This window comes from Ochotona princeps, chromosome 32, assembly GCF_030435755.1.
Source record: "Ochotona princeps isolate mOchPri1 chromosome 32, mOchPri1.hap1, whole genome shotgun sequence".
Classification (NCBI taxonomy): domain Eukaryota; kingdom Metazoa; phylum Chordata; class Mammalia; order Lagomorpha; family Ochotonidae; genus Ochotona; species Ochotona princeps.
Window position 1 is genome coordinate 2,387,796 of NC_080863.1, and position 26,344 is coordinate 2,414,139.

The 26,344-nt window shown below is 37.9% G+C and overlaps 1 protein-coding gene and 1 long non-coding RNA gene across 6 annotated transcripts in view; one reads left to right on the forward strand and one right to left on the reverse strand.

Moving 5' to 3' along the window:
• Positions 1-25,995, forward strand: part of FSTL5 (follistatin like 5) — a 274,244-nt gene extending 248,249 nt beyond the window's left edge. For all 5 annotated transcript variants that reach the window (XM_058657545.1, XM_058657547.1, XM_058657548.1 and 2 more), the window contains one exon: positions 24,893-25,995. In XM_058657545.1, the coding sequence (XP_058513528.1) occupies positions 24,893-25,595 (703 nt within the window). In that variant the 3' untranslated portion in view covers positions 25,596-25,995. The remainder of the gene's footprint in view (positions 1-24,892) is intronic.
• On the reverse strand, positions 937-8,824 carry LOC131478397 (uncharacterized). The gene is made up of 3 exons (XR_009244456.1): positions 8,632-8,824; positions 5,137-5,290; positions 937-1,029 (listed from the first exon to the last, which is right to left on the reverse strand). It is a non-coding gene; the product is annotated as an uncharacterized LOC131478397 (long non-coding RNA).
• Positions 25,996-26,344: the final 349 nt, after the last annotated feature.

Below are 26,344 nucleotides of genomic sequence, written 5' to 3' on the forward strand. Positions count from 1 at the left end.
TAATTATAATATATTTAATGTTTTTATAAGACTCTGGCATCATTTTTGCTTTGGTTGAAATTCATAGAAAACTGCATTAGGAATACGGTAGGTTGACATAAGCTCCGTACATTCTGTGAGAAGACTTGTTGGTGTTTTCCATTTCTCTGTGTATTCACAAATGAGAAAAGCAACAATTTCTACTGATGCTATCTCAAACCTTGGGAAAAGGACTTTGTTAAAATGGAGAGAATTTCCGCATATCATCGTTTAAAGTTTCTACGTCTTGCTAATTAATTGAAATGGTTTTATATTTTATCAGCCGTGTTTAGAATACATCTGAACCGAATAAAGATTCATGTTCTTAAGTGGATGCTAATGTGTGTGAGCGCTCTAATTTGATATATGAGCCATAATTTGACTTTTTATATGTGCTTTCCCTGTATTGCATGGAAAACATTGTTATCTAAAATAGGAAATTGTAACAATCTTGATAATATATACAATTCAACATTGCAAAAAATAAAAGGATGATTAATAGATCAAGTTATTACTCAGAGCTGAAAACAGTTTATTTCTTGCACAGTCATTATATTTTCAGAGTTCAATGTCTGTTTTAGGTAATTGTTTTCACAACACACATATATGCTCAGAAATAAAAATTTACTTCTCCCGTAAGACACACTGGCAACACCACCCAGCAATGCTTTTAACTTGTTCATTTCATCTCCTTCTAAGGATTAGAAAAAAAAGAAAAAGAAAGACTGTTGGAGTATTAAATTCTCCAGTATGAAATTTGTTCACTTTATGTGAATAAAATAGTTTAGAAAACACGTGTCTCAAGCATGCTTTTCTCTATACAATATTCATAAACTATACAAGTGTCTGCAAAATGTGTGTCTATGTGAGTATCTGTACAAGATACTGACTCGTGTGATTAATAAAAATTTTGCTAATCTGTTTCTCCACATACCTTCTTGTTTTATGCTCCGTTTACTGTTGGTAGTACTTGTTTCTGCACCTCCAATTTCCAGGCTCCTTTCACTCAGTCTGTAAAGTAAATCAAGACGAAGGAATTTAAGAAAACCAAAATGGATTTGTTAGGTCGTTAGCTCTGTAGTTACTTCCTTATGTAAATATAAGTTATGATCAGAACATCAAGTCATGTATCATAAATATAGACGCGTCATCACTACATCAAAATACGAGCCTATAATTTATAAAACTAATTCTTGTGATACTTGGAAGTTCCCGGAATATTTGAGATTGAGTACTTCAGAGAATCTTGGATTGTCTTCAGAATTTGAAAATCGGGAAATCAGTGTTTGTTTTCAAAGTATTTGGGAAAGAGAGCCTCGTGCTCTGTACACACTGTCCCACCCGTTAAGTGATCGGTGACCACAGGATTTAGTGCACCCTGCAGGGCAGAGCTAAGTCCTGGACAGTGTGCTCAGCCGACTTTGTTCTGTGTTGCAATTTGAAGATCATGTGATCATAGGAACCCTGGGCTGGGGTTAACCAGATACACCAACGCCACATTATATTTAACTGAATCAAAATATTCTTTGAGTGGGAGGCTCTGGTGACCGAAGCAACTTCATTTCTTGCCTTTGCTGAAGAAGTTTCGCTTGATGAAATCTCCTGGAAGATGACAAACTGGATTATATTTCTAGTTCCCAAATATCTCTGTGTATGTATCTGCTGAACTTTAGAGACTCACTAAATAATGACTAACTAAAACACGATTTTTAAAAGGTTAATAAAACTCTGCTTAAACACTCTTTTCTTTTTTAAATTTTTTTTATTATTTCATTTAATGACACAGTTCATAGGCGCTGGGATTCCCCCAACCCCTCCTCCTACCCTCCCCCCCATGTTGGATTCCTCCACATTGTTGCAGTAGTACAATTCATAATCAGTCATGATTCCTTCATTGTGGGCATGGACCACACAAAGAGTCCAGCATCCTATTGTCCAGATAAATTCAACAGTTTCATTGGGCGACCGTCCTTGGTCTGAAACTAGAGCTGGTAGAATATCATCCCCTCCAATGAAAACTGCAACAACAGGAAGAAACATGGAAATTTACAATATCACGAAGGTAACTGACATGGTATTGAGGGACCAATATGTTAGAAAATGCAAGTGCTTAATCACATCCTGTAACTACTTCTTTGACATCTCAATTCTAGTTTATACACAACAGGCTGCTCTAAATCTTAAAGTGGTTGTAGGGTACTATTTAGCTGTCTTGTGTCTATTTTCATTTTTATATTTAGGAGCTTATAGTGTTCAAGCATGGTTTCTACTGAACTATGCGAATTTTAGGATAGTCCAAACAGGCTTATAGTTCTAATAAGCCATATGTTAAAGACTGAGGAGCAGAACAGTTTTAGGAGGGGTGTGCAGAGAAATCTTCAATACTTTAGTGAGGAGTAACTGATCTTTGTGTCCTACCTAGTAAGGTATATGGGAGTCCAAGCTGACTTTTTCCTGTCTGTTCTAAGCTTTCCTTATTGTTCTCTGTCTGTCTATCTGATCTAATTTTTGGGTCTCCGGAGCAACCCTGACAGTCATCGCAAGAGAGGGTGGGGAACCAAAGTTGGAACTGGGTAAGGACCAGAGAGAGTTCCTCTCCCAAGTCCCAAAGGAAGTTTACTGTTCTGTTTCTGGGAACCGCTCAGGGCTCCTGGCTGTTGTTATGATGACATTAGATCCTGTGAGGAAGGATCTGGGCTTCTTCCATCCCATGTGGGAGATCTGATAGGGAGTGGATGACCTCAGAGTTCTCAGCCTACAAGGGCATCCAATTCCCTGTGATCTCCTAGGCAGTTGGTCCCCCTACTGGTAGTCCTTGGTGAGGACCCGGGCGTCTCCGGGGTTAGGATACAAGTCTCCTCCTGTCCTCCAAACACTTTCTTTTTCAATGGCAGAATCGTGATTGATTAATTTCTCTTTTAGTTGTTGAAGAACTTAGATGACTTGAACTGTGTTAATAGAATAGAGATGTTTTACCTGGATTTAAATCACTCTATAATCTTATGCATAGCAATATATTTTTGTATTTTATGATGTGTTAATTTACACAGAAGTTGCCTTAAATAGTGAATAAATTATGCAGTTTTCCAAATAGTAATTATTCCCACTTTCAATTAACTGAAATATTAAATGGATAGTCATTTTCACACTTGCAAATAGTAAAGAGTTCTTTAAATAAATCAAATTTTAGGAGACAATAAATCATGGATCACATGTGCAAAGTAGAAGAGATTATGGGATTAAAAGGAGTATATTTTATAATAACATACAAATGTGAATTCCATATACTAAAATTTTCGATTAAGAATTTTTACAAAAAATATACACAAGGATAAAATCTAAAGAGTGTTAAAAATGAACACATTTTTTTCATAAGATTCAAGTATATTTAATATAATAAAATGAAATAAATTATTGGTGTTCTAACCTAAACTGATTCATATTTTAATCTAAAGCATCTACAAAATAAGGCAAAATATTTCTTACCTATTTTGCTCATAATTCATAACTGTAAGTCTAGAATCTTTCAGAAGTAGTTTCTACAGTTCTTGCATTAAACCTCCAAGCATAAACATTTGAATCATTGTTTCATTTTTGACACCCTTCAAAAAAGAACGTTTAAATATTGATTTCTGATTGTCCTGTGTGAAGACATTGCAGCTCATTGTGCAATTCCTGCTGGAAAGAAAAGCAACAGTGTTGGTACCTGCATGCCGTGTTATCATATATTTTTAATGTTTTTATTGTCTGCTTAAATTATAGGAGCAAGGAGCTGAGAATATAAGAGGAAAGCTAAGGTGGTGACAGGTATCAAGCAATGATTGATGAATTTTTTTTCATGGGCCTTTCCTCAAAAGAATCTTCAATAATTCTTCCTGAGAATGATTTATTTTTGGTATTGATGGGAAGAAAAATGAGAATTACTTGGAGGCCACTGTGAAGCAGAGCGGTGAAATATGAGAGAGCTTAATGCAGGATACCAGGAGAGCCAGCATCAGTAATCTGTAACAAATGCAGAATTAGTTGAAACCTTTCACAGGACCTTTTCTTTGTCCTAATAAAAAAACATTGTAGAGAGAATAACAGCAAGACATGTTCGCCTTTCTGGCAGAGAAGTAGCTCACATTTGGGTACCATGGCATTGTATGTAAAAGTTGTTTTTTTCTCTCTCTGAGTAAAATAGTCCTGTAGATTCGTTTTAAAATACGTGCCATTAAATGCAAAAGGGTGTGTTCATAGCCTGTCTTCTGTAGAATTTCTGAATCGTGCCGCTGCCAACTCTTCCCCTATCTCTTGGAATCAGAATTCAAGTTGAGACAGCTAGTGTGCAAAAAAAAAAAAAAAAAAATTCTTGTGGTCAGTGTTGAGGCGCAGTAGCACCCCCCCACTGGGGTACTGGTGTGAGTACTCCAGGTACTGGTGTGATCTGTGCTGCTTCCCATGCACACCAAGTACGTGGGCCTCTGCTATCCAAGTGGGAGACCAGGCTGGGGGTCCTGGCTCCAAGCTCTGGGCAGCCCCATCCCTGGGAGTGACCAGCATAGAGAATAGCGCCCTCTCTCATTCTCTGTCACTCTGCATTACAAATAAATAAATCTAAAAACATCTTTCCCTAACACTCTTCCCTTTCCCCCATCATGCTTCCTTGGAATACTGGTCTACAACACATTTGTGAAGATCATGGTGTGTGGAGCTTAGTTTTCCATTTGGACAGCCTGGAAAGAGTCTCTTGATAGTTCTCCAAAACCCGTTGAACGCTGAGTGTGTGAGCGTGCGTGTCACCACCAGGAGGCGACAGTGTCTCAGGACTTCGCTGTCACGATGCAGTCATGATCCACCATCCCACGGCCGTGGACTCTCTACAAGCTGTGCAGTCAACCGAAATAGTTGTTAGTGGCCATCACTGTGCCAGTGCGGAGGCTGCTCCGTAGAATGTTTTTACTCTTATGAATAACAGCAGGGAAATGATTAAGAAGGCGGTGGATTTGATGTACGTTTCCTTAAAGCTCCTCCAAGGGAAAATAAACATTCCCTGAAAGTGAGACTTAACTAAAGTATATCATTCTCCCCATATTTTACCAAATCTGTGAAAGCAAAAATTATTTAGATGTGGCTCACCATATATCAAGATAACTCCGCTCTTGTGACTTGATTCATGAGCAGGCCAGGTGTAAGGAGATGCAATTTTAGCAATAAAATCTCCTTACATCAAGATCCTGGCACATAAGAGATTGACATCGGTGTGCCAATGAAATTTTAAGGAAAATATTACCTCACGATGATAAAAATATATAGAATTGTGTCGAAATGTGTTTTTAGATGAAAGTCTCACTAGGCTACAGTTCAGGGAAATATACTTTTCACTTTAATCCAGTAATCTTAATATGCTAATTCTTCCTACTTAAAAAAAATGAATTAACCAAAGGGTTCCAAATATCGAAGTAACCAAAGAGCAGCCTCTACTCTCTAAACCAGCAAATGTCTGAAACATGTGTTAGTTGTATGACTGTGATTTCACCTTTTCCCTGTTTGTCCACACTCCTTACTGACTTCCTGTAATGCAGACTCAGCCTAGGTGGTCACAATCTGGTGTTGCATTGAATACTTATATCTCTGGAGCCTAGTGCCTCTCTGGAAAGGAGAGATTCATCGACTGCAGTATGTTTTATGTATGTGTAGATGCGCATGGGTGCAGAGCCATCACCAGTAAACCCTCCTGCCTTTTTCCATAGGAGTAAAGCTTAGACCACATACGCACCGAACAGCCTTCCTCCTCCCTTCTCTAAAGGAGTAAACTCACTGTACTCTAAGTTTGATCTCTAATACCATTCCTCCTTTTCATTGCGGCTACCTGATTTGCTTTTATTTTTTTATTTATTTATTTTTAAGATATTGTGAAGTAACCAATGTACCAACAATCAATGTGAGTCAGATTGCTATATTACAGCCAGATATACACAGAGGAGGAGAGACAGAGAGGAAGATCTTCCGTCCGATGATTCACTCCCCAAGTGAGCCGCAACGGGCCGGTGCTGCGCCGATCTGAAGCCGGGAACCAGGAACCTCTTCCGGGTCTCCCACGCGGGTGCAGGGTCCCAATGCATTGGGCCGTCCTCAACTGCTTTCCCAGGCCACAAGCAGGGAGCTGGATGGGAAGTGGAGCTGCCGGGATTAGAACCAGTGCCCATATGGGATCCCGGGGCTTTCAAGGCGAGGACTTTAGCCGCTAGGCCACGCCACCGGGCCCGATTTGCTTTTATTTTAAGAAGAATTTTCAGCCTTCTGTTGTGTGCTATTGCCTCCCACACGTTGAACATAAAATGTTTAGAGAACTATCGTCCACTTGCAGACAAGTATTGTGTGTATTTAGCTCATAATCCTCATTGTATCTTGATTTGGACAAGTATCTGTTCAGCTCCCTCTCTCACCAGTATGCTTTTTTATTAACAGGTTCTACTCTATCAGAACCTTCTAGGAAAATAATCTGCAAAGTGGGTGTCAGGCCAAGGCGCTAAGATGCCTGTGTATCATAGAGTGCCTTGACTCCGTACCCAGCTCCACTCCCTCACTTGGCTCCCTGCGAATGCAAACAGCAGCAAGCAAGGATGTTTCAAGCGAGCGGGTTCCTTCCCTAAAATGGGAAACCTTTTTTGAAACCCCAGCTCGTAGCTTTGTTCTAGGCCAGCCCTAGGCACTGTGAGCGTTGGGTGACTGAAGCAGCAGTTGGGGACTTTGTGTGTCTGAGAAAGAAAGAAAGCAAGAGAGAAAGAAAGAGAGAGAGAGAGAGAGAGAGAGAGAGAGAGAGAGAGAAAGAAAGAAGAAATGAGTGGATGAAATAAATATATCAGAACTCGTTATTCACAACATGTGTATCAGCAAATACGAAGCATGTGTTTGCTTTATGTTATTTTTGCTGTGTGGGGAAATGGTGCTGGGTTTAGAGTAAACTATTTTTTTAAAAAATGTAACTATTTTAAAAACGAAGAGCCATGTACAGGTGTTATTGGAAGATTCTAAGTTCTAAGATTTGATTAAAAAAAAAACCACTAAGTAGACTCTAAAGCAGTTTTCTCTGGCAGAAATCAATAGAGCACTAATAACACATAATTTAGAAGCACTTCACACAGCAAATCTGATTCTTGAGTTGTATTATTTAATGTAAAACAGCTCTGTCTTTTTTCCTCTGAGGCCTTTATGCTAACTCATCAAAGCGTTCGCCAGAACACAGTGCATTCCATTTGATAGGACTAGAGTTCTCCTGAGAGATGGCTGTGGTGTGCATTGCAACAACAGTAGACACATTTCTCCCTTGCTGGAAATAATAAATAAAAATTATTTCACTGCAAGAAAGTAAATTACATAATGTCTGAGATGACATGGCTTTCTCTTCTCAGTGATGCAAATATGTTCATGCAGTATTATGTATGAAGAAATAGAGAAGCTCCTAGGTTGATGAAGAGCCCATTATAAACTGAAAATACCTTAATCCAAAAATGTATTTAATATGCCAAACCTACAAAGCAAGGTGCCCTAGCAACACAGCAGTGTATCCAATGCCTACCTGGTGGATCGCATGGTTACCTTGCAGCTGTGGCTCACTGCTGCCACCCAGGAGAGCAAACATATCATGAATACTGCATATCATTAACAGCCGTAACAGTGGTGAGCTTCAGCAGTACGTTTAGATCTATGCACAGAACATCCAAAAAATTAACAAAAATAGATCATTTGAAACATATTCTTAGTACGAGCAGCTGACTTCTGTTGGTGCAGGCTTGCTTGCTTCCAAGCAGGCTCACGCAGTGTAAGTGTTGTAACACGGATGGTATTAAGACAACACGAGGAAGGGAAGATATAACCGTGTTCGAGGTGTCAGAGCAGATTTCAGAAGCAATGGTACAAGATTGTATTGAAAATAAGTTAAATAAAGTAAATCTGGGTGTGTGAGAGTTTGCCCAGAAATTTCATAATCAGGTCTCACCTTTTCCAGGAAACACTCAGCTGTGATTGCAGTTGTTTTATTTTTTCTCCTCTTACATTGGCATGATGTGGGGGGTAGCTAAGTCTCCCAACGTGTTGGGGCCTAGTGGCACACTACATAGATACCCTGAGAATGAGTGAAAGTATTTAAGCATAACACATGCGTCTCTATGTACTAGCTAGATCTTTACTTCCATGTTATCACCAACACTTGCATGTTTTCAAGGTGAAATGAGGGTCAGGAAAATTGGCCTTCCTCCAAAAAATGGTAGCATTTTGCTATGTTTCGTGTCAAGAATATTGAATCTAAATAGGTATGTTCTTAAATATTTTGCAACTCTACAGCCAATAATTTTTCTTTCTTCATCATGGCCCCATAATAACTACACAAAGTAGCATGAAAAGAGCTTGTCAGCCAACCAAGGGAAAAATGAGAAGCGATTTATAGGTAGAGAAAATAGCACATACAAAAATAGGTATAAATGGCGGGGGGGGGGGACACTTATTGGTTTATTGAGAAGGCAAGCAAGTCAGAAAATCATTGTTGAAAGAATTAAGACATGCTGTCGTCACGGCCCAGGCAGAAGAGTACTGTTGAACATTGCCAATGGACAATCTGGTTTGATTTCTTACCAGGAAAGCCTGAACTTGCTGGTTGAAAAAGATAATTGATTGTCTCTGTTGAAAATTTGTCAGATTCATGATGTGACTTATTATGTCTGATCATCATTTTAATCAGGCATTGTCTTATGCATCATTTATATACATACATCTTCCTCTGATCTCTTTGATTAGACACCAAGCAGATTGTAGGCAATTTATTAGGAAAACCATCTGTGAAGAAAATGGGGTCCGATCATGTGAGTCTGACACTGAATGGAAAGGATGAAATATTTCTGAGTAGAAATATCCAATTTCTATAAATATTAGCGATGCTATTGGAAGATGTAGAGGAAAAAATGTTGACTTCCAGAGAAGCCCCACCTCTGTAATGGTGTTATTATCAGGCGTTGACTGGGAATAGCCAGTGGGAAACACGGTCATGTCATAGCAGAGTTACAAATCTCAAAGCGCAGCCACTTTGGTCAGTTACACTCTAAGTAGCTCTAACAGGTTTGGTATCGTGGTTTATGTATCATGTAACAAAGCTTCAACAGAAATCAGTATTCAGCAAGAAGACTAATTTATTAAATTAAGAGTTATCATAAAACGGGGGAACATCTTTCTAAAGAAACATTGAAATGGTGGCCAAAATTTTACCTAATGTATATGATGGAACACTGGGGTTTTCCCAATTCTAGCCATTTTGTGTATTTTGTGTATTTATATTGTCTGCATATTAATAGCACTTGTTTTCCGTAACAAATTATATATTCACCTTGTCCTCTCAGCAATGGAAACAGATTTTTAAAATTTGTTTCGGTGGGGAGAACCCAAGTATCTATGTAATTGTGTCACATAATACAATGTAATTACTGAAGTTAAATAATAAATATATATAAAAAAAAAAAAAACTTTTTGACAAAATTTACTTTTTCATAACTTACTTTGGTAGGAAATCTAAACAGTCAATTTTGGCTTAATTCTCTGAGATAAGAACGTTTGTACCAGTAAAGCATATTGAGTTACTAAAGATTCTATAAAATTATTATGAATTGCTCACAGGTGGAGATCAAACAAATTACAATTGTTTTACCCTTTCTCATAATCACAATAAAAAGTGCCTTCTTCTAGGCATGTTCTACCCTTAGAAAGGATGTAGAAAATTGAAGAGAGGGAGATCACGTGGTAGAAATAAATTCAGAATAAACCGTGTGTTGAAAGGTCCACTTTGAAATCTGCCTAGCAGGCTATCCCCTGTGGTTAAGTTCTTACGTGGTGTTCGTTATAAAGAAGCCTCCCAGCGTTTGCCTGCATTGTCCGTTAGCAGCAGCCAGCTTACACCGCTTGCTGCAATCTCACAGTGTATGCTTAAAGATTTGATAGCACTTACCACATTGCATTTTATATCAAAGGAAATAATTCCTTTTTACTTTTGTCGGTGTATTAAACTTCTCAAAGAAAGTTATCAGAATTGTTAAACTTCATTGTGTGCAATAACTGATAACTATTATTAAATAAATGTGATTTGAATAGGATTATTGTGTATAGTTAAATGTAGTGAGTTTAACCATTGCGTTAGTGTAGAATATGAAAGCATTTATATATATATATATTTCATAACACAAATACTCTGTGAATGGCACTGAATAAGATACTAGCTAGAAAACAGTGCATTTTTTAAACTTTTTTGTTCGCTTGGTCTGGTTTGAAACGCTCAATCCATTACTAAATGGCTAGCCTTTCGTTTTCTGTATGTAGATTTAAGCTCTGCATCTGACCGCCTCACTCTTGAGAAAAGGAGAGAAGGTGAGATAAAGAGTTCAAACACATGGTATATACCCCACACTCTTCAATAAGTGAGCTGTGGGGCGTCAAGGGGAACATTGCATCTCACTGGGTTTCAAGAGTTCATCTGTAAATTGCAGGGCTTGAAATAGATCATCCCAAAGTCCCTCCAGCTCAACAGCAAACGTGCAGGTCTTAAGGTGGTCTCAGACCAGACTCTCGGCTCTCTCCTCTCTTCTTCTCTTTCTTGTGTGATTGAGTAAACAGCAAATCATGAGTACTGGCCAGTCTCTTAACAGAGGCAACCATCCTTTGGAATAGGAGTGCCTTGGGGAATAGATAGCTCAGTATATAGCATCTGCAATCAAGCAAATAATTTATCTAAAGAAGCTACTTTCACTACATGGTCTGTTGCAGCATTAATTATCCTAGGCTTAGTCTGGTCCGTTGATAATCAATAATCAAAGACAGGCATCTCCAAATTGCTTAGCTCTGACATACCTATCTTTGTAAATTGATAGCCAGATAGGAAAAATTGGGGTATTCAATCAAGAGACATTTCCTGATGTAAACTTTTGTAGCTTTCAATTTTACTCCGAAATTGGTGTTTGCCTCTAAAAGCACCCCAGATCATGTACACTTTCTATAAGATTTTTAATCATTTTATTTTATTTATTTTTACTGGAAAGTTAGATTTACAGAGAGGAGAGACAAAGAGAAAGTTCTTCCATTCACTGACTCACTCCACAAGTGGCCACAACAGCTGTAGCTAAGCCAATCCAAAGCCAGGAGCCGGGAGCTTCTTCTGTGTCTCCCACACAGGTGCAGAGTCCCAAGGCTTTGGGCTGTCCTCATCTGCTTTCCCAGGTCACAGGCAGGGAGCTATATGGGAAGTGGAGCTGCTGGGATTAGAACCGGCGCCCAAATGGAATCCTGGCATGTGCAAGGCAAGGACTTTAGCCCCTAGGCTACCATGGTGGGCTCTTCTGTCTGTTTAAGTTTTTTCAATACAAACTAATTTGTATTGTTACTTCAAATAGTTACGCCAGTGTTCTGCCATGTTCTGAATTAACTTATGTTCTGATTTAGGGGCATAATTTGCAAAATCATTTCAGCCTAGTGAATTTTACAGTATAGGAAAGAAGTAATGTTTTTTTATGGAAAAGATAAAGAGGTAATAATAAAATGATACAAGAGAAAATTAGTAATGTTTTTTGTAATTTTGGAGAAGATAAAAGGAGATGTTAAGCTTTCCCTTAAATAAAAGCAAATGCAGGTGTTCTACAGAAACTTATGGAAATTCTCTCCCTGCTTCTCCAGAATCAAATAGTAAGCTGGTGATACTCACACTGTTGTATCATTCAGCATTATGGCCTTCTCTCAAGTGAATAGTAAATACATATTTTCAGAAAGGGAATAGATTATTTGCAAGGAGTTGATCATGTTAAATCTGTTTTAAGAAGTACTCTTCCCACATGGATTATCCAGGCAATCCTTCATGTCTGGGACAAGCATTATTCTTTGCTATTTTCAATGGGATGTGAAATAACATAAAATTGTGGACTGTGCCAGAGCCTGTTCATTGTCTCAGGCCACCTTCCAGTTAGTTGCCTTTGGGTCGGCTGCTGTCACGTGGATGTGCGGGACTAACACCTCATTCTGGAGAAGGGGATCTTCATCAGAGGCTGGATCCATCCAGACATCAGTCCTACTGCAGGAATGTGTTATTTGGATCAGTTAAATGAAAGCTAGAATAGATGAAATCAGCTGGGATCCCACTGAAAGACAGAGAAGAGCAAGGATCGTATATTGTACACATGTTCCTTATGTATTACTCGCACGTCAACGATCCACGTAGTCAATGAAAGAAACACTGAGAATATTTTTCAGAGAATATTTTCATGCAGTGCTTAAAGAATTGTATCATTTTTGTGCTGGACACAGCTCCTTTTTTTATTTACTTCTGACAATGTAAGACATACATTTGTAAAGAACTTTTTCATATTAGGCAAGGGATGATTGCCCCATATGCTTTTGAAACCTGTTTTAGGTAAAGGCGTGGAGTTTGGAGTCTCATCAATTTTTTAACCACATAGGGAGTACTTGACATATAGTACTGAAAAAAAGTTATAGTCTCGTTATTAATTCACAGATCAACTGTTCAAGCAAAATTGTTTCTGAATTTATAGCGAACTAAAATGAGCATAAAAATTATTTCTTCCTTGTGGTCTCCATAAACAGCTCTAACAGGTATAGTAGGTAATAAGTACAATATAAATGCCTTCCCAAACAGATAAAGTGAAACTATAATCAGATTGTAAGGTTCCATAAAATATTTTTGGTTCACGGGTCTGTTCTAAAGCAATGCGTTGGCTTCTTTCATCATCTCCATTTTAAGAAAGAAATATGTTGCTATGTAGTGTGATTTATTTCAGAAAAATAGAACCAACTCCCTAGGGCTCTTTGAAGAGTAGAACTGAGCAACTCTGCAGGGACTGCTCCATTCACTCACTACGTGTGCTGCTGTTTATACAGTCGGAGGAGGAAGGCAAGGACTAGCAAGCGAAGCCCAGTGTAGACCCTCAGCTCTCTGAGCTGTGCTAGAGTCTCCATAGATTCACAGGAGAGCTGTTGGTACCCATGCTTACCTGTACCTGTGATCAGATAATTTAATCTCAATCATAAAATTCCTTCTAGATTTGTCTTTTTTCTATTACCTTTGGTGGAAAATGGATTTTTGCTATTCGTGAAAATGTGATAAATTCAATACTTCTTATGTTGTCTGTTAAAAACGGAAATAAGAGGAAAGGAGACAGATATTTGAAGATACTTTTTATTATATATACACACATATGTTCTTACACATAGATTTATTTAAAAAAACTAAAAAAAATTATGACAGTTAATCCTCTTAGCTTTGTGGGTATTTATAGACTCCTTCCGTTACCCAGCTTTATACTCCGTTTGTCTTTAGTAAGCACCATAATTTTTTTAACACATTAAGGTGAGACTAAGCCTCATTTCTTTCTTTTTTTTTAATTTTATATTATTTGAAAGACAGAATGACAGAAAGGGAGAAACATACATACAGACATGTTCTACCTCCTTGTTTATGCCTGTAAGTAACCACAGTTGGTGAGGCTGGACCAGGCTCACACCAGGAAATTGGAACTCCACTTAGATTAGCACAGCCTAAACCTGGCACACAAATGTGGGATGCCAGCTGCAAGGGCTGGCTTAGCATGTAGCACCGTCTACAGGGTGTGCATCATGAATAGCTGTACCTAGAGTTAATTGCTGCGGTTTCTATGGATCTTCATCATACTTCATGGTAATAAGCACAGGACCATAGCGAGATGACACATACTCAACTCATTCTCTTCCGTATTTCCACGATGTAGCTTAGCCTGATTCAGTCGCTGCAGCCAGAACCCAGATCCCCCACCATAATTCCCCCCAGTTTTTTTCCTATCGAAACAGACACGTGAGGAGCTGAAAGAAGCTTGGAGGCAGCTTTAGCTTCCAGTTCAATAGAATTATTGTTGTGTCTCCGGGTGACTTTACCCTCCAGAAAATCAAGTCACAGCAACAAGAGAGAAATAGTTTTACCAGTGTTTCACGGGCCATCGCAGCATCTGGTATCACCCTGCTTTCATGGTATGACACTTGGAAGCAGGGATCCAGGCTTTTTAAGTTAGAGGATGTGTCTGTAGAGATCAGGATGGTTGGGTTGCATTTAGAGTTTGTACGGAGCGCTCAGAGTCTTGATCAACAAATGATTTAGTCACATTTTTAGGGGAAAACTTGTGAGTCCTGTTGGATTGTGAGAAAGCGGCTCTGAGCAGTTACTTAATAAGCTAATATAGAAGTACAAGTGCAAGGTCAGGACTCTCAACGGTGAGTCCTTAGTGCAGCAAGAACTTCTTTGTGGGAGCCTACTCTTCACATGACAGTATTTTCTTTATTGCTTGCTGGAGCTTTTCAGGCTTTTCCCAGTATATATTTTTAAAAACCTTCGTATTAAAAAATGCTGGACAGAAAGGATACATATTTTTTAAGCTCTGTCCCATTTGTGTACTTACTAGTCCAGCTAAATGTCCCTTTTGTTTCTCTTGTCACAGATATAACTTTTCTGGTTGATTTCATCTATTCCTGCTCACATCTTCATTATTTCATCTAATTGACATGAAATTTCATTTTCTCTTCCCTTGCAGTCCGTTAACTTGAAAAAGATGTTGTACTTTTATATCTTTCTATTGTTTTATTTACCTACATTTATATATTGTCTCTCATCCACTGATTTATCTAAAACTTTTTGCACCACACACAATGTAGTTTTGTTTTCATTTTCTCAAAATATTTCTTTATTTTTCCTTTCTTCCTTGTCCCATGAATTACTCAGAATGTACTGTTTAATTGCCGTGTTTATGGATTTTCTACCTTTCCTTCTATGTTGATTTGCAGTTTCAAGTCACAGTCGTCGGAGAAAATGCTTTGTATAACTTTGAATGTGTGGTGATTTTAACTGTGTCTGAACAAATAGCAGTAGTGGAAAACATTCCATGTGTTACTAGCAAGGATGTATCCTTCCGCTTCTTTCATAACGGCAGGTTCTCAAAATGTGTGTTTATACTTGGTTTATAACGTAGAAGCTGTTCGTTCTCTTAATCCTATGGTTATTATTTCCTCAACTGCTGAGAGTGGATTGTTGAAATATGCCTCTGTTAATACAGAACTATTTTTCCCAGCTCTGTCAACATGGGTTTGACATGTTTTAGAAATGTGCCTGTTTGTGATATTTGCTTACGCCGGTTCTTTCTTTTCTGTGAATTTTACGTTTCTGAGGATTATGTTGTGATTATATGTGTGTTTATTTTTCTGTTAGTTTCTCATCTGAAACCTTCGGCATGCTCTTCTACTCAGTTCCATCAAGGCTGATTTCTTCTTATTCTACTCTTAATTGACTTATGGTCATTTAGAGATGTAACAGCAATTTTAAAAATATTTGACTACCAGAAAACTAATGTCATATCTGACACGAGTTCTAAATTAATCGGCATTACTGATGTACTTAAAATGAGTAACAGCAATATAATTTTAATCTTTGTGAGTACCAATCAGTTTTTAGTTCACAATTACAAATATCCAAGTGGTACATAGTTTGCCCTTCTCAAGAATTTTATAACTTAAAATTATGATATTCTGGGCCCTATGTGGTAGCCTAATGGCTGAAGTCCTACCTTGTATGCTCCGGGATCCCATATAGACGCTGTTCGTGTCCTGGTGGGCCCGCTTCCCATTCAGCTCCCTGTTTGTGACCTGGAAAAGCAGTGGAGCATGGCCCAGAGAGTTGGAACCCTGCACCCATGTGAAGACCCAGAAGAGGCTCTTGGCTGCATGTTTCTCTAGCATAACTGCAGTGACTTATTACAGATCACCTTGGGGGGAAAAAAACACAGAATTTAAAGGATTAAGTTCTCCAGTAGAATTAGACAAATTAGTATTTCCTCAGTTGTACCATGTGCAAGTTCAGTTCAGTGACTGAATGAACTGGGTTGTGTCTTTTCAGATATTTGCAGTAAAATCACATTTGGTCTTAAATTGTGATGATCAGTCATCAGCTTGCCATGATAAATTAAAAAATGCAGGGTATTCAAGCATTGTTTGAAAATGAGAACTATACATTCCCTTAAGTGAAAAGCTGTAAAACAAAATCAGCAACAGGAAGAAAACCAGAAAACATACGACAACATGAAGCTAAGTCACATGCCATTGAATGACCACTGTGTCGCTGGAGAGATGGAAAAAGAAAATCGAAACATTATTGAAGAAAATGATGCTACTCTCTGACCTATTAGGGAGGATATTGATAAGAAAAGGGAAAAAAAACATTTTTGAAGAAAGGAAAATAAAAACAGAAATATCAAACCCCCTGAGATTTAGCAAAGACAGTATTAAAAGGGCTATTGGTCTTGTATTTTGCATGAAAGTTGCCTTATATCAGAGAGAACATATACTATTTGTCCCTTTAGGATTGATTTATTTCGCTGAGCATAATGGTTTCTACTTGGGACTATTTGGTTACAAATGGCACCTTCATTCTTTTGAATGAATAAGTAGTATTCCGTGCATTCCATGTACTGGAGTTCCTGTATGCATTCTCCTAGAGGCTTTTTAAAAGAAAACAATCAGGTCCACGTCAATGTCTGTTTGTAGTGAAGCAAAACGCTTTTGTTATTTAACTTGTCCTTTTTTTTTTTAATGTGTAGGTCTCTTTCTCTTTGTAATGCCAGATGATTCAAATATCAAAAAGATGATTATTCCAGCATATTGCTTTGTGGTATAAGAAGCTTACACTACACTACACACTCACACACACACACACACACACACACACACACACACACCATGTCATGGTAGTTTGCTTCCGAAGTCTCTGCTCCGCCAATGCATGTCTCTTTGGATGAGTGTTTTTATGTACATTTATGCGACTGTAGTGCACATATGCTTATATATTCTTGCATTTACCTATGTGTCTATATTTAAATATATACATGATTTTATAATTGTGGGACTTTATATTAAGGACTATATCAACTAACAGGGGTTTTTTTTCTTTTTCTTTGTATCCTTGAACAAAATTTATTGAATAAGCAGCATTAATTATCTTTAAAATAACTCACGTAAGTTACATATTGGCCAAATTCATCCCCCTAACACCATGGATTCCACTACAATTTTCACATGATTTGCAGGGTTAATACCATCCTCAGTGTAACTAATATTATTTTTTTTAAGTTTGAGGTGGAAGAAAGAAAAGAGGGCTAAGTTCATTGATCACCTTGTTAATAGCATGTCACTATTAATACATAGAGCTCTCCTTAACTTCATTCCTTTTAATTTTTTCAACTTTCATTGCCTTCTCCAAACCCTACAGTCAACAGCTGTCATTTGTTTAAGGTACCCTTTGATTAGAATTGTTCTTACAAAATTATCAGGTTTTAGCTCATCTGCTTTTTTTAAAAGTTAAATGTATGTAAATGAAGCATTGCATATGCATCAGTTCCATTTGTATTGAGATACAGCTATAGAATTTTCCATTGGGATCAGTGGTCCTTGTATTTTATTTAATAACTTAATAGTGAATGGACTCATGTACCTTCCTTCATTCAGAGGATCAGTTGGTGAGTTGGTTCAGTTTGGTAGCTTGGGATGGGTGGACCTTGGGATATTTTTATACTTAACAAAGCTGTACAAGATTTCCTCAGACATGCTTGCTGTAGTCTAAGAAAAAGCCCTATTAGTGAAGTCCCCAGTGGAAACGTGCGTATAAAGTCCCACTGGCACTGAGATCAGTGTGGCTGGAGAAACCACACAGAGGCATGAATAAATACTGAAGGATAGATTCATTGAGGAACATCAGTTTCTCCTGCAATCTGGCGCATAATGCATTAGTGTCATCTGTCTGCTCCTTGAGTTAGGTATTAGTCCCTGCTTTACGGAATGGTCAATAGCTTCCCATTGATCCAAAGCGGCACTTGCGGTCCATGTACACTTACCTAACATATGAATGTTTTGTTTACTTCATTGATCATTCTCTTTCTTTAGGTATGTTTTCTCACTGCTTTATTTATTTTGTAATAGAAGAATCTCTCACATATTTTTCCTAGCAATTGATTGTTGTCTTGTGGTGTTTCCATAAGCCTTATAGTCTGTCACATTAAACACTGTTCGTATTTTCTTATTATACACACCAAAAGTAGCTAATTTAATTATATACGTGATGTGCAAAGAATTCTTAATGATTCTGACTCGTATTAATGTTTGAAATCGTAAACTCTTATGCTGCATCTAGTCCGATAACCAGTTAGGCGTTTAGCGTTTACAACACGCAATGTAAGGATTTACTTCTGAATTTTCTGTAGGAGAACAACACCTTACATATCAGAGCAAAAAGATATCAGAAAAGGAAAAAAATAGGAATCTAGTGTTCATAAACACTTTCCACTTTTTGTAAGGAAAAGAAATCTAAAAAAGAAACACTTGGAATAATTTAGCTTAAACTTTTTCATGGTGAAACTTCTCTAATATTTTAATAAAGATCAGACTGGGTAATTCTGTTCTTTTAGTTCTTCTGAATGAGTTTTGTAAACAAAATACTTCAAAGGGCTGTCCTGTCTGAGATATCTCAGCATTACCATTGTTCAGAAAAATCTCTGTGTTTATTCCTGAATGTGACTGTTACATTTCTTCTCTTCCAAATGTGAATGTACCAACTCCATGAACACACATGCTTCACTGATCTGATTATGGGAAGTTCTGACAAAAAAACTAATTATCTGACTCTGGAATAGAGCAGCATTCAATCTTACATGAATTAGTCTGGGATGGTAGAAAGCAACCAAGTAGGAAAGAAATCGTAAACTAGTGAATGATGTCTCATGCCCGATTACTGTTTGTGTTCATGATAACTATGAATTAAATATAACACCACTGAATGGGCCAATGTAACACACTGTGTGCTTGCATTATATTTTAATTGTGTGTTGGAGAGAAAATTATGATTTTAACATTTTACCTGTTCAACATTTCTTCCTTTGCAATTGAAAACAGTGCTTTTAATCTAATTAGAACAAGTGCTAATAGTCCCGCTCACAGTTATTTATGAAGAACTGACCACTTGATCACATTTCTTGGGTGGAGATTACCTAATTAAAATGCTCATAGAACTAATTCGTAGGCTTCTCAGATTCTTTTGCTCAGAAATTTTATTTCAAATAGTATGTTCTCAATAATTGTAATATTGGACAAGCTTTGGAAATGCTTCTATTTACATATAGATTTCAACAATGCTTGATTTTTTTTATTTATGATTATTTATGCATTTGATACCCACCAATATTCACTTACTGATTTCCTTCTGCATCTATTGATACATATGCAAAAAATTAGTGCTAAAGTGTGACATTGTGTTAATGATGAAGTTTGACAATCCCTTTCCAGATTCAGGTTGGGAGCTGAGCTTCTGTGCCTGACCCTTAAAGTCAAAGAGAACTAACTAGATGATAATCACTGAGAACTTGGGATTGGCAATGCTGTGTTAAATTCCAGAAGACAAAATAATTGTTCTTTAAATCTTGTAGCTTTCCTTAACTCAAAACTTTGGGGTATCTGGAAACCAGTGAGGACATTTCTCTTGATTGAACATGGCGAATCTATAAGGAATAGCATTTGCTATCATGATATCCCTTTGGTAGCTTGTCGAGTGATCCACTTGAAAATAGAACAGAAATGGAATAACATGGCAAATGCTGTAGAGTAACAGGAGACGTAAAATTGTTTCAAGAGGCTTTCTATAATAAGACACATTCAGAAACTGAATGTTAGACATCGGGGGAATTATGCATTGTCCAACTGCAAGACACAAGCAGCCTGATCTTGCAGGACATGGACATCTCCGGTCGTTTCCTGTTAATCAGCCATCATGGTATGTCAGTTATGTTAATTTCTAAATATGTTTTCTTCCTGTCTTGGCCAAACAAAACCCTCTGCAAGGGGACTGAACTGCCTTTACAAAATCCCTGAAACTGCACATATAATCAGCTATCCAGGTCTCAGAGTCAGCCACAGAATCTACCATGAATTTTAGCTAGAATCAATGCGTTGGTACTAGTGGATCTTGTAAATGTCCCTGTCTTTGTATGATTCTTGCTGAGATGACGTTGACTTCACAGTACCCTGTGACTCACTGCTCCATGTCCTAAGCCAGAATGGAAGCAGGGACAGAGCTAAAGTCTTGACCCTAATGTTGTGAGAGATGTTCATCTGTAGTTTACGCCACCTAAGTACCTGCAGCAGTCTGAAGTCCGTAGCTTGGAAGCCTCCCAAGACACACATGAATAGGAACCTAGACTTCAGTGGTGCCAGGATTTCACCTCTGGTACTCTGCTATGGAATCCAGGGACCCCAGGTGGTATGTTCACTCATGTATCAGATGGCCACTTCTATACATTGTGGGAATACTAGCTACAAAGGAAATTTATGGATAATATACTTGTTTTGTTTTCATTTCATCTGTTGTCTCATGAGAAGTATTTCATTTGATTAATGATAGGAAAATTGTGCTGCTTATGGTGTAAAGAACTGAAATTCTCTGCTTATTGACAGTAAGTGCCTGATAACATTTATGAATGCATTTACTCTCACTCTTAGAACAAAGACATATGTTTTTCCTGTCCCTGCTAATGAGAAGGTTGAAATTCATTGAAGCGAAGGACTGTGTATAGGTCATATTTATGTGATGTCTACAGAACTGAAAAACCAGATCATGGAGCAAAGACTACCAGAAAACTACTTATAGCATTGAAAACACCAGATATCTGAATATATAACTCATTTTAGGACTTTACCTTGAGCCATAAATTCGACCTTTTAAAAACTTTATGATTAACTAATTTATCATTCAGAAAAATGAAATAATTTAGAAAAACAAATCTTTACTTAATTCTCCCCACCAAATCTGGAAATTCCACACGATACCAAGCTGACCAGTGGCATTCATTTCCAGGTGAAATAAGTGATGGGGAATGAATTTTAACCTCCTTTCTCCGTCTGAGACCTCTATACACATGCTAATAAATATTAGACAGGCCGTGTTAGGCCTAGTCCTGTGCAAGATTTTATTATACTAAGCAGGCATAAAAGTTGAGAGCATCGTAAATATTAATCAGTAACTAATGAACAGTGGGAGACTTGTGAATATCAATCTGTACTGGGGGAAATTTTGAATTAGAACTACCACTTCCTAACCAATAAATCACTGGTGAAATCTTGAAGGCACTCTCATGTATCTGCTTACATCGCTATATCTCGAGCCCTAAAGGGAAATACGGTCTGAGTATCAAAATAGATGTAAGTTTATCACCATACCCAGAGCTTCTACATTTTTCACTGAACCATTTATACATATATGTGTGTGTGTGTGTGCAATTGTAATTACCTCCTAAAGAGGCTGGATTGTATCACACTCAGTCCACTCCTCAGGATCAGAGCTAGAGTAATTCAGGACTTTCAAGCGCTGGTTTCATTCTTCCTCATTAGCATTCAGAAACCATTCCCCAAAGAGACTTGAAGACTCAAGGTTAAGAGGAGAGCTGAAATGACAGAACTTGATTGGATTATTGCTTTTATTAAATGAGCCGATTAATACTTTTTATCTGAGACAATGTACGATGTATAATAGAGGAAGGCATAGTATCTTCCATCAAAATCCATGACTTCCTATAGAATACCAGTATTTCTGCATACCTAACGACCCTTAATGATTATCCAGCATGTGATAAACATTGCTCTTTTTTGTAGTACATGAGGCTCTATATTAGGACAGTATGAGAGTGGACAGTTACACTTAGGAATTTATGAGTTTTTATTCTGGGACCAAAATACAAGATTCAGTTGACAGGTGAGAATCTTTTTTTAAATATTCAGAAATGATTTAAAACCTATGATATATTTCTTCACAACCATTAATGAGAATATTTAGAAGTGCGAATTGCAAAATGAATGTTTGTTCATACTACTGTGATGAAAAGTAAAATGCTCGGGCCCGGCGGCGTGGTCTAGCGGCTAAAGTCCTCGCCTTGAACGCCCCGGGATCCCATATGGGCGCCGGTTCTAATCCCGGCAGCTCCACTTCCCATCCAGCTCCCTGCTTGTGGCCTGGGAAAGCAGTTGAGGACGGCCCAATGCTTTGGGACACTGCACCCGCGTGGGAGACCCGGAAGAGGTTCCAGGTTCCCGGCATCGGATCGGCGCGCATCGGCCCGTTGCGGCTCACTTGGGGAGTGAATCATCGGACGGAAGATCTTCCTCTCTGTCTCTCCTCCTCTGTGTATATCTGGCTGTAATAAAATGAATAAATCTTTAAAAAAAAAAAAAAAGAAAAGAAAAGTAAAATGCTAACCCAAAGTGGGTATAGTGCCAGTTATGTTTACTAAAAGAAACCAATCATATAGACAGAAAAAAGACAAAGAGAGAAGATGTATGAGAAATGGTGAACGCCTTTCAGAGACACACTGGGAATGTGTTTGAATTCATTTATGATATTTCAAATATCTGGGACAATATTAGCAAATTAGGAAATAGCAAAACCAGATGATACTGGTAAGCAGTAGTCACATCAATAGCTTCCAAATTTTTGTGACTCAAAATTTCTACACTGATTGAAAGAAGGGAGAATTGTGTTAACCACAAATATATCCCCGGGGCCCTCTGCTTAGTGGTTGTCCAATAACTATTTTTAAAAAGCCTTTTAAAGTCATTATTTATACGTTACTATTTTTCTGTTGTATAGAATTTGCACTCCTGCCATTGACAACAAATAGTCTAACCATGAATATTGAAACAGAACTGAAGTTATAATATGCCTTCCCAGTTAGATGCAATGTAATAAAAATGCAAACTGTTACAGTTTTACGGCAGTTTCAATAAAGTATGTGTGTTTGTTTGTTTCTAGAAGTATGACAAAAAGCTGAATTTTGCAAAATGTTTTATTTTTTTCTGTGGTGATAAATATGAATTTATTTATGATTTTGAGTTGGCCAGATGATTCGGGCTGGCACTGTGTGTACCCAAAATGCTTGCCCTTGCCTCCAGTCCCAGCTGGCTCTACCTCTGATACAGTTCCCTGCTAACATGCCTATGGAAGCTGCAGGGGTTGACCGTGGCCTTGGTCCCCTACATCCATATGGGAGCCTGGGAAGAATGTCTTGGCTCCTGATATCCGCTTGGCCCAGCCCAGCCATTGAGGCCATTTGATAGACAAACCCAGAAAGCAACCCCCCCCACCCCGCTGTAACTGCCCTTCGTGTAATAAATAAATCTCTTTATAAAACACTTCAAAATTGTAAGGAGTTGTTACCTCAAATTTATTGCATTTTATATTACTTGAGGGAATAATTTTTACAAAAATAACTCATTAATGAGTATAAAGAAAATGAAGTACGCATATGACAGTAACATGACTGGATGTGTTACATGTTTCCTTTAGTTATTCTCAACAGCATGATGCTTCTTTATGTAGGATCATGTTCCACAGAACAATACTTCTCTGAGCTTTATTATTTTAAATGTTTAGAATTATTGTCAGATGATTTAGTCAATCTTATTAACAAGTGTGAAAAAACCTGCTCAATTCTGTTGACCAATATCCTTTTTGAGTATAATTTTGTTTTCTCGTTTCTTATTCCCTCTTATTTCATTTTTTTATTTTTGCTAGAACAATGCTGTGTTAAATGTCAGGGTTTTAGTATCTATTTATACTTGTTACAGGGCAATCTGATCATTTTCAAACAATCGTTGCAAATAAATACTTTGAAAAATTCTCAGATGATTAGAAAGACCCACAAAACAACACAAATAAAACTTTGATAGAAATTTGGTATAGATCTACAAAATTTTTCATCTTCAATATAAGATAACCCAATGTTAAGTTAAAATTAAACAATACTGACATGGCAAAGTTGAAAAATGGAGCTTTTTTTTTTAATTTATAATACAGGGCTAGACATAGTAGCCTAGTGACTAAAGTTCTCACTTTGCACGCACTGAGATCCCATATGGGCACCAGCTCATGTCCCAGCAGCTCCACTTCCCATCCAGCTCCCTGCTCATGGCCTGGGAAAGCAGTCCAGGACAACCCAAAGTTGGGACACTAAATCTGCATGAGAGACCTGGAAGAAGCTCCTGGCTCCTGGCTTCGGATCAGCTCAGCTCCGGTCGTTGCACTCACTTGGGGAGTGGACCATCAGATGGAAGATCTTCCTGTCTGTCTTTCCTCCTCTCTATATATCTGACGTTCCAGTGAAAGTAAATAAATCAATATTTTTTTAAATTTACAGTACAATAGTTATTAACATTATAAAGATAATTACAGTTACTGTAAGACAGAATACTTAAAATGTAAGAGTTCTGTGTCAAAATTATAGCAATATGCAGCTATATGTATATGTACATATCTATGCATAATCATAAACTAAAATGCAAAATAGTCGTAATATAAACTCATAACTAACAGTTATGATGTCACATTCATTTGATGGTCCAAAGACAAGAAGCAAATTAAATGAAAGACATTGATTTCATGTAGGGAGAAGTTTGATCTTTCTAGGATTAGCAGCAGTTAATTAAATTGATTCAATATCCCAAGGTGTAGAGATACCAAATGCTTGCATTTTACTCTTGCTGTTGAAAGAGTTATATGCTGCTTTTAATTATTTTGCTTGCTACAGAGTGATTTATCATTGGAAGTCAAAAGAGAATGATCTAGAACAAGGAAGAGGGAGGCACGCTTTATGGATTAATCCTGACACAACTGTGCCGTGAGCTGTTGTCACGTCCTGACTCCCGATGGCTGGGCACACGGAGGAGTTTACCCTTAGTCCGCTGTGACTTCTCTTATCCTAGCCCATCTGTAGTTTCCTGTCTGATTATGTTTTCGTCTTTTCAGATTTGGATTTATTCTTCATAAAGATGAGGCTGCATTACAAAAAATTGATCTTGAGACCATGTCCTACGTCAAGACAATCAGCTTGAAGGACTACAAATGTATACCTCGATCGTTGGCGTACACTCACCTGGGAGGATACTACTTCATCGACTGCAAACCCGACAGCACTGGGGCCATCCCCCCACAGCTGGTGGTGGACAGTGTGACCGACTCAGTCATTGGGTTCAATCAGGATGTCACAGGCACCCCGTACATCTCTCCGGATGGCCACTATCTTGTCAGCATTAGTGACATCAGAGGTCTTGTGAGAGTCCAGTACATCACCATCCGAGGAGAAATACAGGAGGCGTTTGTCATTCACACAAACCTGCACATATCGGATCTGGCCTTCCAGCCGTCCTTCACGGAAGCCCACCAGTACAACATCTACGGCAGTTCAGGCGCACAAACGGATGTGCTGTTCGTGGAGCTCTCCTCTGGGAAGGTCAAGATGATCAAGAGCCTGAAGGAACCACTCCAAGCCCAGGACTGGCCTTGGAACCGAAAGAACCGGCAAATCCAAGACAGTGGCTTGTTTGGGCAATACCTGATGACGCCTTCCAAGGATTCTCTCTTTATCCTGGATGGACGACTGAATAAGTTAAACTGTGAGATCACTGAAGTGGAGAAAGGCAATACAGTCGTCTGGGTTGGAGAGGCCTAGGGTCCCTGGAGAATTACTGATTGAAGAGTTTTGTAGTACGCTGCGTTAACTCATTGTTTAAACTTACAATTTACCTTTCAGAGTTCATGTCCTAATCAAATATAATTTACTTGATTGGCTTGATTTAAAAAAAATATTTTTAACAAACACATAAATTCTTCCTAATATTGGTTGACTAAAAATATTTAACACAATGTGTAATGAAGATCACATCCATCATCAGATTCAAATGTGTGGTTATGTTTAAAGTCAGTAAAATAGCGTTTTAAGTTCCTTAAAAAGCAACCAAACTGCAGGGACTGTCAGATGACGAAACACGATGTCATTTTGAGGGTGCTTTATTTTTCTCATCCTTTTGGTGTTCTTAACCTAGAAATAAAAGGCATTGCAAAACCTTAAAGATCTCAATTCAAAATCTTTGTGCTGTCCACTGTTTATAATCTTTTGTGCCTTGAAGGGGATGTTCAGGAGGAAAGGAAAGGTAAAAGCTGCACATTGAACACCCACATAACTGTAGAAGCCTCTTATCATTAAATAAATATATACACATTGAACATCTTCTGCACCAAAACCTGCTTTTAGGCATTGATTTGATCCTCAGTGAAATATCATTGGAAGGCGTACGTTGACCTTTCGTGGTATACAGGCTGGCTAGTTGATGTTTACTGTGCAATTTGCAGCATGTTATAGAAAATGTGAAGAGAGGAAAAATAATTACGATGAAAATGTTTGCAATGTGTTAACCACTT